This window comes from Aedes albopictus, chromosome 2 (assembly GCF_035046485.1).
Source record: "Aedes albopictus strain Foshan chromosome 2, AalbF5, whole genome shotgun sequence".
Taxonomy (NCBI): Eukaryota; Metazoa; Arthropoda; class Insecta; order Diptera; family Culicidae; genus Aedes; species Aedes albopictus.
The window spans coordinates 401,163,349-401,179,987 of record NC_085137.1 but is presented as its reverse complement, the minus strand read 5'-3'; the positions used below and the strand labels follow the sequence as shown (position 1 = coordinate 401,179,987).

Below are 16,639 nucleotides of genomic sequence, written 5' to 3'. Positions count from 1 at the left end.
GGGTAGATCGGTATTCCTTTAACAAAAAAAGCAAACTGGAAGCTTCTGAAACTGGCACCCCCTAGGCACCCCCTAGGAAAAAATCCTAGATACGCCAATGAATATAATACTACACCTGGCTGATAGACACACACCATATTTCAGGAATGGCTATTTCAATAGGTTTCGCTTGGTGTATATTTTGAATCATGAATTCTCTCGCTCATTATGTTGCAATTTAAAAAGTTTGTTGCACAAACGGGTGTTGTTTTGGATCTGATTTTAACTTTGTCTGAAAACAAAACAAAAAACGATTCCCCATTACTAGTGAGACAGAAACAAAAATGAATTGCTATGGACTATCGAGTTGTGTAAGGTGTAAGATGTAAATTAGACCCCATTCAATAGAGTAAAATGGGGCAAAAATTCGAGTGGGGCACGAGTTTCATTTAGAGGAAAACTAGGGAAAAATCCCGATCCAACCGAGCCAAGAGAATTGAAATCGGTTAAGATTTGACTAAGTTAGAGCAAATTGAAGGTAAAAATGATGTGTCAAAAAGTATGTTAGTACAGCAAAGGTTAACTCAATTTAAATTATTTCTTTCTGGTGTCAGGGTTGTTCGAATCCATTTTGAAAAGAGTCTATCACTCAAAAAATTATAAAAATTGATCAATATGTATTTCGAAAAGTTATGACAAAATGTTGGTTTTTGATTAGAAAAAATGCGGTCGAACTCTTGCCCCCCCTTACTCTATCGCTTCAAAAATTGTCAATTGGAATCTCTTTCTTACACAAATCGCATTTTCTTTCTCATTCCAGGACGTCGACTATGAGGGTTTCCGGAAATTTCTGGATGCGTTCCTCGACTGCGAAACGCCGGAGGAGCTGACGCGGCATCTGTTCATATCATTCCTGAAGCCGGCCCTGTATCACGGCGGCCATGGCAAGGCGCTCAGCCAGATGGCGGCGATCAGCAGTAATGCCGCCTGCGCACCCGTCACGTCCCACAATCGAGGTAAGGTTCGAACACAGACAGAGACAGGACCCAAGTGTTGCACTGAAGGTTGTAATAGGCATATGGGAGTATGGATTGGGAATCGTAGATAGCAGTGAATTACATCTGTGGGAGTAAGTTCACAGACTAGCGTAGAGACAATTGATTTGTAGACGAGCGCACATGCTCAAGGCATGACACGAGAGTTTTCCATTGCATTTTTAGTTAAAGCAGTAACCCCTATTGGTTTCACAAAGCTATCTAGATAGAATATTTCCTTACGAATGTAAGGTTATTGATCTGTGTCATTATTGAAAGATGATCATTACTATTCCATTGTTAGGTAAATATACCGCATTTAGTTCACCACTGGACTGCGAACTGCGACTTTATAAGTGCGAAAACGTAAATAAAAGTGCGCGATTGCATCAAATCCGGTTGATGTTTTCGGCGCACTATTTCTTCAATCTATGGTGAACAAGTGCTCTGAAGACACCGAGTTGATTTGATGCAATCGCGCACTTTTATTTGCGTTTTCGCTTTCGTGAAAACTAGTGCGATAGTCCAGTGGTGAACTAAATGCGCTATATATCTAAGCTATTCTGCCACTTCCCACTGGGCAGAAATAGATTACAAAATTATAGATTACACGCGTTACAGGAATTCCTAGATGAAGGCGGCTGCTTTCAGATGAACAGAGGATCCAAGTGTTGGAAATTCGGACTGCGGTAATTCCCATTGGAACTCCTACAAGAATTACTGGTGAAACTCCTATGGGATTGCGCAATGGAACTCTTACAGAAGCTATTTGGAATGCGACCAGGGTTTTTATAAATTGTCCCTCTGTTATTGGCTATTTCTGGTCAAAATTGGATTTAGGCGGAATTACTTAATAGCTTCCAACGTTTCGGCCCTTGGTTTGGGCCTTCCTCAGGGAGGTTATAGGCGTACCGCTAGCGTTTCATCGCCCTTTGCTGGGCTGTGGGCTGTCGGAATGGGTTTTGTGGTTTGTCTGATTTTGGATGGTGGTGGGTAGATTTTGAGGGTGAATTTTTGGATTTTTGTTCTTGCCACTTCGCCAACCACTAACATGGCGTCTAGACACTGTAAAATTTTTAGATTTTTGTTCTTGCCACTTCACCAACCACTAATATGGAGTCTAGACACTGTGTAATTACACAGTGTCTAGACGCCATGTTAGTGTTTGGTGAAGTGGCAAGAACAAAAATCCAAACATTCACCCTCAAAATCTACCCACCACCATCCAAAATCAGACAAACCACAAAGCCCATTCCGACAGCCCACAGCCCAGCAAAGGGCGATGAAACGCTAGCGGTACGCCTATAACCTCCCTGAGGAAGGCCCAAACCAAAGGCCGAAACGTTGGAAGCTATTAAGTAATTCAGCCTAAAACCAATTTTGACCGGAAATAGCCAATAACAGAGGGACAACTTACAGAAGCTCTTTGGAAATCTCCTGCGGGAATTCCCGATCGAACTGCTGGAGAAATTTCCGGTGTACTCCTAGAAGACTTTCCGATGAAACTCCTGCAAGAATTCCCAGTGGAGCTTCCAGGGCCATTTTCGATTGAACTCTTGGAAGAATTTCCAAGACTTCCCAACTCCTAGATCATTTACCTGTGTATTTCCTGGTCAAATCCTAGAGAAACTCATGGGGGAGCTTCTGGTAATGTTCTCGGTGATACTTCTAGATAAATTTTTGATGAAACTTTCAAAGAAATTCTCTGTGGAAATCATAGAAGAATCAATGGAGTTCCATGAGGTGTGCCTGACGGAAATTATTAAGGTACATATTTCCGAAGTATTTTTTTAAGAATCGCGGTGGAACTCCTTACCGAACTCCCAGCGGAAACCTTAAAGAAATTTCCGGTCAAATTTCAGTGGAAGTTCGTGGTGAATCTTCTAAAGAAATTTTTGGTGGAACTTTTAGTGAAATTACATGTGGAACTCCTACAGTAGTATTTCCAGAAGAATAACTGGGGGAACTGCTAGAGAAATTCTCGTTGGAACTCCTAGAGAAAGTGCTGGTAGAACTCCTGCAAGAATTCGTAGAGGAACTTCTAGAGCAGTTTCCGGTGGAACTCCTGTGGTGGTAGTTCTGCAGGAATTTGCGGTGGAACTCTCTGACAAATTCCCGGTGGAAATACTAGAAAACACGTGGTACGCGGATACTGCGGGAATCCTTGGTGGAATTTCCGGTGGAACTTTTAGCGAAGTTCTTGGTGAAACTACTAGAGCAATACCCGATGTAGCTTCTATACAAATTTCCAGTGGAACTCCCCTATAGGGAAGTTTCTTATGGAACTTATAAAAAAAATTCCGTTGGAACTTCCACTTGTGTCTCCACTGGAACTCCTACAAATTTTGTAGTCGAACTCCTGCGGATCTCAAAGAGCAACTCTATGTAGCAGTCGTTGAGAAAAACACAAAAAATCTTGATGAAACTCCTACAAGAAATCCCGATGGAACAACTAAAGGTTTTCACAGATGTGTTGCTACAAGGACAAACGGTTGAACTCCAAAATAAATTCTTTTAGAAATTTGTATACGAATTTCTGATGGAACTCCTAAAGAATTGCTGTTACATCTTAGAAAAGAATTCCAACTCCCACAGATATGTTCTGCTGAAATCCTGCCGAGCTCCCAGAGAATAATTGAAGGAAATCCTCGAAAAATTCTCCCTGGAACTCAGTGGGTTCCCTGACAAAGCTCCTTGAGTAGTTGCCGATGAAACACCTTAAGAAATTTGCGGTACATAATAATAGGAGCCCAGCAGTTCCATCAAGATTTTTTTCTCCACAGGAAATTCCTCTGACAGTTTCACCAGGAACTACTACATGTGTTCAACCGGGAATACTTCTTGGAGTACCAGCAAAAGCTCCTCTAGGAGTTACATCGGAAACTTCTCTAGGAGTTCAACAGAATAATCCTCGAATAGTTCAACTGGGAACACTACTAGGAATTCCATCGAAAATTCTTGTAGAAATTTCACAAAAAAAATTCCTCTTCAATAGGAAGTTCAACGGGAGACCCACCACGAGTTCCCCCAGGAATTTAAACGGGAATTGCTGTAGTTAGTTAAGTGGGAATTACCACAGAAGTTTCACCAGGAACTTTTTCAGGAGCTCCACCGAAAAGACTAGACTAGACTAGACTAGACTAGACTAGACTAGACTAGACTAGACTAGACTAGACTAGACTAGACTAGACTAGACTAGACTAGACTAGACTAGACTAGACTAGACTAGACTAGACTAGACTAGACTAGACTAGACTAGACTAGACTAGACTAGACTAGACTAGACTAGACTAGACTAGACTAGACTAGACTAGACTAGACTAGACTAGACTAGACTAGACTAGACTAGACTAGACTAGACTAGACTAGACTAGACTAGACTAGACTAGACTAGACTAGACTAGACTAGACTAGACTAGACTAGACTAGACTAGACTAGACTAGACTAGACTAGACTAGACTAGACTAGACTAGACTAGACTAGACTAGACTAGACTAGACTAGACTAGACTAGACTAGACTAGACTAGACTAGACTAGACTAGACTAGACTAGACTAGACTAGACTAGACTAGACTAGACTAGACTAGACTAGACTAGACTAGACTAGACTAGACTAGACTAGACTAGACTAGACTAGACTAGACTAGACTAGACTAGACTAGACTAGACTAGACTAGACTAGACTAGACTAGACTAGACTAGACTAGACTAGACTAGACTAGACTAGACTAGACTAGACTAGACTAGACTAGACTAGACTAGACTAGACTAGACTAGACTAGACTAGACTAGACTAGACTAGACTAGACTAGACTAGACTAGACTAGACTAGACTAGACTAGACTAGACTAGACTAGACTAGACTAGACTAGACTAGACTAGACTAGACTAGACTAGACTAGACTAGACTAGACTAGACTAGACTAGACTAGACTAGACTAGACTAGACTAGACTAGACTAGACTAGACTAGACTAGACTAGACTAGACTAGACTAGACTAGACTAGACTAGACTAGACTAGACTAGACTAGACTAGACTAGACTAGACTAGACTAGACTAGACTAGACTAGACTAGACTAGACTAGACTAGACTAGACTAGACTAGACTAGACTAGACTAGACTAGACTAGACTAGACTAGACTAGACTAGACTAGACTAGACTAGACTAGACTAGACTAGACTAGACTAGACTAGACTAGACTAGACTAGACTAGACTAGACTAGACTAGACTAGACTAGACTAGACTAGACTAGACTAGACTAGACTAGACTAGACTAGACTAGACTAGACTAGACTGACCTGTAAAGACAACAGTCACTATATATTAGACTGAGTCAACAAGGTCGGTTCCTTTTGCGTCCATAATAACTGTGTAAAATTTGTATTCCGCATTGCGATAAAAAAGAAAATGTATGGGAAATCGTTGCTCGTGTGTTGTTGACCATGAGAGAGGTGATGTGAGTTAAAATCAGTATTGATGGCAAGTCGGACACAGGCCAGGTGTCCCGGAAAGCTGAGAAGGAAGGCCCTGAAATCTCGGATCCAAGGTCGCAGGGGACTACGACCATATGTATGTCCTTAGCCACCACAAATTAGGGCGGGCCGGAGAGGAAACGCCGCTTTGACCCAGGCAGGCATAAGAAGAAGGGGAAAAGGAAAAAAATATGCAGAGACGAACCAGCCAAGGGCTGAAAGTCTCTATAATACATCTAAAAAAAGAGTAGGAGCGCATTGACATCATGCCAAGAAAAGGTAAGAGGGCAGGCACCACGCACCAATCGCGAGAAGGGTGACGCCATCGTCATCAGGACGGACAAAGTACTCAGAGGTCACGAAATCCTCATCGCAATACCAAGCTCGTGGATCTTGGAGCCGACATATGTACAATAAATGCTCTGAGCTATCAGAGTTTATAAAAAAAACAATTTTATTTCACTTAATTGATAGATTACAATAAATATCACTCACTTCACACTCGGAACTAACTCAAAACTTCTACCGCTGAACCTTTTATTACCTAAACCTATCGACTCAGCAAAACGGTCCCGGCCAAAGTCTGCGTCGATGTCTTCCGATCCGTCGTCGTCCACGTTGGTTGGGCGCGCGTTGCCACCTCGATTGGATAATTGGCTAGGTCATCACTTCCACGTTGCATCGATCGATGGGCCGATCGATGGTGTCTTCTGATTGGCTGGCATGTGGGCAAGTCTGTTCCTAACGCCTCCCCCCTCAAGTATCAAGCGTCCTCGTTTGATGTTTCAGGAGCTCGAATCTTGGCTCTGGGATGAGTTTCAGCCGCTTCTTCTCGGGATCCTTTCCTTCTGTTTGGGTATTGGAACCACCGGTTGCTTCTACTTCTCCTAGATTCTTTGCTCTAAGTAGCAGAGCGTCGACGTGGTTCTCCTTGGTATCCTTGTTGTGGGTTTTCCTGTAAAGAAAAGCAATGACGAAACAAAGAAATGTTAAAACCAGGAGGGCTAGGCCTCCAAATGTTACCCTCTTGTGTGTGCTGTTAAGAGAAAGTTGAATCTCGCTGAGTTCTTCCAGGTTTTGAATTCGCAGCATGAAGTTTTCCTCTTCGTTGTACGTGTAGTTTGCCTTCTGAAGAGGTTTGCTGTAAATTGGGATCAAGTAGTTGTCTTGGCTTATGACATCAATTTTACCGGAGAATGTGAAATTGCGTGCTCTGATTGTGCAATTCCCGATCTCTATTATAGTTGGTTCGGTAATTATTCTTGAATCCCCGCATGAATCATTCACCTCGATGTTTTCCGCAGTGTCAATAAGGATTACGCCGTCTATGACCTCTTTGACTTGGAATCTTTGTTTTGTACTTACGAGTGGGCACTTTGGTGTTTGATGTGTTAAGATATTGTAGATGCACTCGTCTTCAATAAGCTTGTTACCTTCGCAAATATCGCATTTTGTCGTTTGAGCGTAGATCAGATTGCCGTGTTTTGCCACCAGGTTTATGTCGGTTTCTATCCTCGAATCGTTGACCTTTAACGTGTGAAGCTCCAGCAGGTCGTAGTGGTGTTCGTCTAGTACTGGGGTCTTCACGAGTACCATCGCTTGTCCGCCGCTGATACCGATAGTTGCTGAGCAATACTGAAAGATTTCGTCAAAATAGTTAAGGGGGATGTTTTGCTTCCTAAGTTTCCCTGCGATAGCCTGCTTGTCATGTAACGAAAGAATATTCTTGTTTATGAGGCCTAATCTGGAGAACTCGATTTGTTCTTCTATGGATTCCAATATATGAATTATTTTGTCTGCATTCCAAATGAGATTAATGAACTCTAAGTCGGATCTAAGGTTTTGTACTGTGTTAAATTCTCTAGAGATTGTCGTACTAATTTTCCTTAATGAATCTGTAATATTATTAAGTTTGCTTTTGTAAAGCTCGTTAATTTGGATTTGCTTGATTTGGTTTTGTACTAACTTATTCTCCTGATCCTGCAATATTCCTAATCCTTCGTGTATGATCTCCAGATCCTCGTTATCGGGATTACCCGCAATAAATTTAATTGCTGTTCCAAGGACATTCATCAGTGCTCTCTTTGTTCTACGTGGGATTAAACTAGAAAGTTTTTCCTTAGCTATCGTTAACTTCTCCTGAAGGGTTTGCTCTAAATGTTCAACGGTTTTATATGAGTGTGTGATCTTTTCTATGTATTTGATGTTATCTTCAAGGGATACCAAATTAATCTTGTGTAGCGTCCTTTCATATCCTGTCCTTATCCGTACTGTTTTTATTTTTATCGCGACCATGCCATTATTGTTCGATATTTCCTTGTATGTGGTCGCATTTACCAGGTGGATGAGAATTAGTCTGGAAAGGAATATTTTTTTATTTGTTTAATGTTTTATAATGTTATGGTTTTTAAGATTTTATGTTTTTATTTTTTAATCCGGTTTTTGTGTATTTTAATGTCGTTACTGTCTATGTATGTAAGCTCATTATTAGTTTTAACTGTTGAAATTTTATACGGGTCTTGATCTTTATTTAGTCTTTGACCGTTTTTAATAAATATTTTATCATTTTGGTTTAGAGGTTTGGGGCTTTCGTTATCCGAAAACTTTTTCTCGTGATTTATTTTTCTCTTATTAAGCTCGACTTTGACGGCCGATTGAATTTTATGAAAATGTTCTGCTATTTCTTCTTGGTTGGTAGAATTAGATGAATTGAAAACTACTTCCCGTGGTTTTTGATTAATTGCAGAATGAAAAGTATTATTGTAAATGTCCACCAAAACGTTCATTATTTTATTAATGCTTAGATCTTTGAATTTTGAATGAAGAGTCCGATAGAGTTCGATCAATGTAGAATGAAATCTCTCTACGATTCCATTAGAGCAAGAATTACTCGCGTGGTGGATCTCGATGTTTAAATTGGTAAGAAAACCGATAAAATCGATGGATTTAAAGGAAGGTTCTTGATCACAAACTATAGTTTTCGGTCTACCGAATTGCCTGATGTGTTCTGTAATTGCGTGCTTCATATCGACTATGGTCCTCGTTTGAAGCGCAATAATATTTGCGAATTTTGAAAATGAATCAACTATAGTAAGCCATTTTTGTCCCTTCATGAAAAATACATCAATATGGATTCTATCGAAAACAGTGTCGCCAAAAGTACTTTTTTGTATTAGTTGTGGGGGCTTGCGATCGTATTTACTACGTTTGCAAGTGTCACAAGCGTTTATAAAAATTTTGAGCTTTCTGTCGAGCTCTGGAAAAAAGTATTTTTGGAGAATCTGTCGTTTATTTTCTTTCAATCCTCGATGACCATACTCGTGGGTCTTTGCGATTAAATCATCCTGGTCGTTGCCCCATCTGACGTCTTCTAAAAGTGTCTCTGAAATGAAAACTTTGAATATTCTATTAGCAGAGAAATGATTTTTGTAAGTTTCCTGTATAAGTTGTAAGAGAGAAACAGGGGCTTTGATACAATTGATTCCTTTGGGATTTAAGCATCTTTTAAATACGTTTACTATGTCGACTTCGGTATATTCTGGTTGAGTTATGAGGTATCTGTTATATTTTGGGAAAACAGCTTCGTGCGAATCGATGGTAATGTTGTCTATTCTGAATATTAACTGGGTTTTAAAGAAATTTATTGGCCTTTCTGTGCAATTAATGAAATAGTCATCGCTAGTATCAGCAGAATGAATAGTCTCCAAATAGACCTGTGCGCCGCCGCGCCACGCCGCCGCCGCCGACACTTTTTGCCCCACGCCGACGCCGACCGTGATATCGGCGGCGCGCCATACGCCGATGTTTGCCACGCCGCCGATTTTCATTTTTCACGCCGGTGATCAGTGTACGCACAAAATTTTGTTTACATTAAGTTAAGATAAAATACTAAAACTCTTTCGAAGATTTCTCTAATATTCCAATCAAAGAATTCTTCAGAAGTTCCTTTAGAGATCTCTTCAGGAGTTTCTTCAAAGATATCTCCAGTGTTTCCTTCAGAGATTCAGGGATGCCTCTAGGAGTTTTAACATGCTTTTTTTCAGAAGATCTCTCAGGAAGATCTCGACAGGAGTACAATCAGATTTTTTTCAGGAGGTTTCAGGGATTCCTCCTAGAAATGCACCCGAGATTCATCCAGAAGATTCATCGGGGGATCCTATAGGAGGTCCTTCAGGGATTAGTCAGAGAGGTTCTCCAGGGATTTCTTCGGAAATTCCTTCAGGAATACATACAGGAGTTTCTCCAGGAGTTAGTCCAGGAGTTTCTTTAGAGATTCCTCTAGGAGATCTCTCAGGAATTCCTCTAGAATTCTAACAACGGGTTTCTCCTGGCGTTCTGTGTTCTTCAGAAATCACTCCAGGAGTTCCATCAAGGGTTCCTTCAGCGTATCTTTCCTGGATTTTTTTTTCAACAATCCCTTCAGGGATTTCTCTCGGTATGCCTCATGGAAATTTTTCAGAAATTCTTTCAGGAGTTCTTTTAGGGATTTATCTAGGAGTTCCTTCAGATATTCCTACAGAAGTTCCTCCATAGATTAATTCATGAGCATTCTCAAGGACTCATGCAGTATAGTAGTTCTTTCAAGTAGTGATCCAGAAGTTCCTTCGGTGACCTCTTCAGGAGCTCCTTCAGGGATCTCCTCAACAATTCCAGGAGGATTCAGGAATGCCTCCAGGTGTTCATTAGGAATTCCTTCAGAGGTTCTTTAAGCTATTTCAACAAAAGTTCGCTCGGGTATTCTTTCAGAAGTCCCTTCAGAGATTCTTTCAGGAGGATTCATAGATTCCTCCTGGAGATCCATCAAGAGTTCCGTTAGAAGTTCTTTCAGAAAGAAGATCCTAGACATTAGTGTAGGAGTTCCTGCAGGGATTCCTTTTGAAGTTCCTTTAGGAATTTTACTTCGTAATGCCTTTTCCAGTCTTGATAAATTTCAAACACAGCTATTATTATATTTTGTCCGACGTTTCGGTTACATTTGGTACCTTTCTCAGGGACTCAAATATTGCTGACTTTTCGTCCAGTGTTGTTCTGTCGAACATCAGTTAACGATTTTTGGATTCGACTGCGATAGAATTTGACTTTTAAATGGCTTATCTAGTCTTGACATTCGAAATCTACTCTTGACAAAATTCGAATACAGCTTTTTTATTAAGTTCTTTTAGACATTCATACAAGAGTTCTTTACAGAAATAAGTCCAAGAGTTCCTTCATAGATTCCTCCAGGAGTTTCCGGGATTCATTAAGATGTTTCTTCAGAGGTTCCTTCTGAATTTCTTCAGGGATTTCTTCAGAAGTTCATTCAGAATCCTTCAGGATAACCTTAGGGGATTCCTCGAGCAGTTCATTTAGGAATTCATCCATGAGTTCGTCAAGGGATCGCTCTTGGGGTTCTTTCTCAGATTTTTCCAGGATGACTTACGAATGCACCAGGAGTTATACCAGAGATTTCTTACAGGAGTTCTTTCAGGGAATCTTGTTAAAGTTCCTTCGAGAATTTCCTTAGGAATATAATCAGGCATATCTCCAGGATATTATTTAGGAATCTCTCATGGAGTTTCTACGAGAATTCCTCAAGCATTTCCTTCTGGAATTCCTCCAGGAATTCTTTCGGGGACTCCTCCAAACAATCTTTCGGGAATTCCTCTTACAAATCCTGCAGGGATCCCTCTACCCAGAAAGATTTCCTCGGGAGATTCCGCTGAAAATCCTTCAAGAATTCCACCTGGAAATCCTTCGGAGATTGCTATCGAAATTCTTTCGGGGATTCCCCTGGCATTCCTGCAGCAATTTGCCCTGCAATTTCTTCGGGGGTTCCTCATGGACTACCTCCGAGCATTCCTCCTGAAATTCCTACGGGAATTCCTCCTGGAATTTATTTGGAGATTCTTCAAAGAAATCATTCGGGAATTCCTCCTGGAATTATTTCGAAGATTCCTCTTGGAATTCTTACGGGGATTCTTCCTAGATTTCCTTCAGGGTTTCTTTCTAGACTTCCTTCAAGGATTCCTTCTGAAATTCTTTCAAGGATTCCTCCTGATATTCCGTCGTGGATTCCTCCTGGACTGCCTTTGGGGATTCCTCCTGGAATTCCTTCGAAGATACAACTTAAACCTCCTTCTTGGAATTCTTCCGGGGATTTCTCGTACAATTTCTTCGGGGGTCTCTCCTAGAGTTTCCTAGAGATTCCTTCGGGATTTTCTTCAGAAATTACTCCTGGAGTTCCTATGGGGATTCTTCTTGGAAATCCAACGAGGATTTCGGTTTAAAATCCTTCGGGGATTCCTCCTAGAATTCCTCCAGAGATTCCTCCTAGAGTTCCGTCGGAAAATCCTCCTGGCCTTTTTCAGGGATTCCTCCTTAATTTCCTCCGGGGATTTCTCCTGGAGTTCCTTCGGAGATTATTTCAAGACTTCCTTCGGAGATTTCTCCTAGAATTCTTCCTTGAATTCCTTCGGATATTCCTCCTAGAATTTCTTCAGAGATTCCTCCTAGAGTTGCTTCTGGGATTCCTCCTGTAATTTCTTCAGAGTTTCCTCTTGGAGCTTTCACTTCCAAATTCTTCGGGCATTCCTCATGGAATTCCTCATAGAATTTCTCCGGGGTTTCCTTCGGTGAGTCCTCTTAGAATTCCTTCGGGGATTCCCCCTTTCTGAGTTCCTCTGGAACTTTTTCGGAGATTCATCTTGGAATTGTTTCGGTCCTCTTAGATTTTTAGGAATTTATCCCGGAATTTATTCAGAGATTCCTCTTGGGTATGTTTCGTTGGTTCGTCCTCACAATTCTTTGGGGATTATTTCTTGAATCCTCATTGAAATTCCCACTGAAATTATTTTAAGGATTTTTGCTGGATTTTCTTTGATGTACACCAATGCTTGAACTCCTTTGAGATACGCGCAGGTATTTCTTCTGGATTTTCCCTTAGAACTCCTGCGGGAATTCTTCACAGAGTTCTTTCGGGGATTTCTTCAGGGATTCTTCCTGTACTTCCTTCGGGGTTTCCTCTTGAAACTTCTTCGAGGATTCCGTTTGGAATTCCTTCGGAGATTCCTCCCGTTATTCCTTAAGGAGGTTCCCCCTGGGATTCCTGCAGGAATTTCTTCTGGAATTCTGTCGGGTATACGTCTTGGACTTCGTTTGGGGATTTCTCCTGGCATTCCTTCTGGAATTTCTTGGAGGATTTCTCCTGAATTTCCTTCGAGGATTCCTCCTAAAATTTCTCCGGGGATTCCTTCTGAGCTTTTTTCAGGGATTCCTCCTGGACTTTAACGAGGATTCCTCCTGATTTTTTTCCAGAGATTTCTCCTGGAATTCCTTTGAGGTTTTCTCCTAGAATTCCTTTTGGGGTTTCACTTCAAATTTCTTCGGAGATTTCTCCCAGAATTCCTTCGAGGTTTCCTCTTGGAATTCTTTCGGTCATTCCTCCTAGAAATCCCTCAGGGATTTCTCCTGGAATTCCTTCAGAGATTCCTCTTGGATATTTTTCGTTGATTTCTCTTAGAAATCCTTAAGGGATTCTTTTTCGAATTCACTTTGAAATTCCCACTGGAACATTTCCGAGGATTCCTTCTGGAAATCCTTTGGGAATTCCTGTTGGGATTTCTTTGGGAATTACTGCTGGAATTTGCTTGGAATTCGTGCTGGAATTCTTTCAGGATTTCCTTATGCAAATTCTGCGGGAATTTCTTCTGGAATTCTTTCAGGGCTTCCTCATGGAATTCCTACGAGCATTCCTCCTGGAACTCCTTCCAGGATAACTCCTAACATTCCATTGGGGATTCCTTTTGAAATTCCTCCGGGGATTCCTGCTCTAATTCTTTTGGGGAATCCTCTAGGAATTACTTCGAGAATTCTTCATAAGTTTTTTTTCCAGTGATCTCTCTAAGAGATATTATTGAACTACATATCAGTGATTTCAGCAGAAGTTTCATACAGCAGGGTTTCATACAGCAGTTCTTGCAGGGATTGTTCCAGCAGTTTCTTCATGGATTCTTCCAGGAGATTCTTTAAGGCTCCTCCTGGAGTTCTTTTGGAAATTATTCGAGGATTCCTTGAAAATAGTGCGACCTTATCATCAAAGATGATAGCTTCTGAAGGTTCTAAGCCAACAAAACGAAAACTGTAGCAAAATCTATATTTTTGCCCTTTATTTGCAATGGAGTAATGCAACATGCACTAATACGGATACGGGTAATTTCAAGATAGGTCTTATTCTATAGATTAACGGCTACGCAGTCTTAGGGTTCAAAAAACGAGTTTTATTATTCACCCGACGTTTCGACACGGGGATGGCACCATCCCTAAGACTGCGTAGCCGTTAATCTATAGAGTCAAGATTACAGTCGATTCCCAACAGCAATAGGTTTTATTACTGGCCACAGTGATGGACCCGAACAGGAATAAAAAAGGTGTTCATTCAAACGTAAATGTATAATTACACAGGGTCAAATATTTGTCAAATGAACTCAAGAAAAAAAACATCTGTTTGACACTAATGAAACAAACAAGATGTTAGATCATTGGTTTCTTTTTGATCAAATACTTCATCCTGTGTATTGGCATAATAATAATTCATGTCATAAATGGTCAAGAAAAAGCAAAGACCAGTGGTGGAAAGCATCATGCGCTTGACGTGTTTTTCGGTTCGCATCAAACACAATCTTTGCTCATGCGCTCGCGAACCCAAAAAGAGAGAACGGTTCACGATTTCCCGGATCGACGAACCAACACAAAACAAATGTCGAACGAGCAGAATCGCAGTTGTTTCGCCAGAAGGATCACAATGTAGAACACTTGGTTTGTTACCATTTTTTGTACACTTAAAGGTAATTAGTTGGGTGTTTTTTGATTATACTGGTCAGTTACCATTCCAATAAATGATATGGATGAAAAAGTTTACCAAAATTTGATTTCATTACAGAAATATCGGCCGCGAACCTCTAAAATAGAAAAGCATCGCGCTTGCAAAAGATGCGATGCACTCGTTGGCGTTCGTGTCGTACGATCGTGAGCCACAGACGTACGAACACCATCGCACAGCAAAGGTTTGCGATGCGATGGCATTTTTTTGTAGCGCGTAAACACACGTTCGCGATCAATTTCCACCACTGGCAAAGACTGAACTACAAATTCTACAGCGTAGAGACAACTTCTTTGTTTCGCTAATGTTGACATTACGGTCAAATTTTGGTCACGCCGATTCACGCCGCCGCCGCCGCCGCCGAAAGCTGCCACCGGCGTGACGCCGATGACGCCGCCGCCGCCGGCCAAAAATGGCCCTCACGCCGCCGCCGAGCAAAATAAAGTCGGCGCACAGGTCTATCTCCAAATCCTCATCGTCATCAGCTGTATTAACATTTAATTCGTCCTTTGCTTGTATCCTCGATAAAGCGTCCGCTACGACATTTTGCTTTCCGGGTTTATAGACGATCTCGTAGTCGAATTCGCTCAACTCCAACTTCCATCTAACGATTTTATCGTTAGAGTTAGTTAGTGAATAAATCAAAGGTTTATGGTCTGTTACAAGTTTAAATCTTCGACCATATAGATAGGATTTAAAATGTTTCACTGCCCAAACTATCGCTAAGAGTTCTTTCTCCGTGGTGCTATATCTTTCTTCTGTTACATTTAGCGTTCTTGATGCGAATGCTACTGGCCGATCTTTGCCTGGTGTACCTTGAGAAAGTACCGCTCCAATAGCGTAATCGCTCGCATCGGTCGTTAAAATAAACTCTTTTTCATAATCTGGGTAGATGAGTATCGGATCTCTTACGAGTATCTCTTTACATTTTTTGAAACATTCCTCCATTTCTGGAGTGATTTCAAATTCAACGTCTTTTCGGAGTAATTTTGTTAAAGGTTTCACTAGTTTAGCGAAATCTTTGATAAATCTCCTATAGTAGCCTAAGGTTCCAAGAAACTGTCTGATTTCTTTAACATTCTTAGGTACTGGCCATGCCCTTATAATTTTGATCTTGTCTTCATTTGGTAACACTCCGTCTTTGGTGACAGTGTGACCTAAAAATTGTACTTCATTTCTAAAGAATTCGCATTTATCAAGCTGAATCTTTAGTCCGGCTTCCTTTAACCGTTTCATAATCAAGTCAAGATGCATTTGATGTTCCTGTAGAGAAGTGGAAAATATAATAATATCGTCCATATAGACGAAGCAGCATACTCCGATTAAATCTCTGAGCATACAATCCATTACGCGCTGGAATGTTGCCGGAGCATTCTTCAGTCCAAAAGGCATTCTGGTGAATTCGTATTTGCCTGAATTCACAGAAAACGCGGTTTTTTCAGTGTCCTCTTCATCTAATTGTATCTGATGGAAACCAGATACCAGATTGTGGAAAAATAACGGGCTCTACCTAATTTGTCCAATATATCGGTTATATCGGGTATTGGGTATTTATCATTAATGGTTTTTTCGTTTAGTTTTCTGTAATCGATAACCAATCGAAATTTCTTTTTCCCGGAGGCGTCTGCCTTTTTCGGTACAACCCATACAGGTGCAGTGTATGGAGAAATTGATTCTTTGATTATACCATCGTTCAACATTTTTTTCACTTGTTTTTGAATTTCCTGTTCAAAAATTTGTGGATATCTGTAAGATTTTACGTGGATCGGCAAATTATCGGTAGTTCTAATTTTGTGTTTTATTTTGTGCGTAAACGTAAGTTTTTCGTTTTCGTCGTAAAGAATTTCTAGGTTTTTACGGATTACCTGTTCTAGAGCTTTTTTCTCTTCGTCGTTCATATGCTCATTCCTAAGGCGGTAATCGATGTGCTTCTGAGAAAACTCGATGTTCGGTTTCTCTGCAATTTCACATTTATCCGGCCTGATATCAATTTGGTTCATATTTATCTCAAGAGGTATTTTTGAGTGGTTTTGAATTGCTACCGTCGCCTTTCCATTTAAACTTCTGTAGATTCCCGGTAAAATTGAAAATTTACCGAAATTCCTTTCATCTGTGATTGTAAAATCTCCATCCTTTGAAGTTTTTAAAGTCACATATTGAAATTCTTGTTCTGTTGTATTGATCTTTAGGTCGTTGAGGAATTTTTGTTTCAATTTAAATTCCTTTCTTCCGACTTTCAAGGTGTTTTTTGAAATATTCAGTTGAGCCTTTAGGTCTCTCAAGGATTCAT

General features: G+C 40.6%; 1 protein-coding gene across 5 annotated transcripts in view; it reads left to right on the top strand.

Annotated features, from left to right (window-relative positions):
- The window catches only part of LOC109403681 (diacylglycerol kinase 1), a 598,539-nt gene that overhangs the window by 428,461 nt on the left and 153,439 nt on the right, over positions 1–16,639 (top strand). For all 5 annotated transcript variants that reach the window (XM_062853302.1, XM_062853304.1, XM_062853305.1 and 2 more), the window contains one exon: positions 800–995. In XM_062853302.1, the coding sequence (XP_062709286.1) occupies positions 800–995 (196 nt within the window). The remainder of the gene's footprint in view (positions 1–799; positions 996–16,639) is intronic.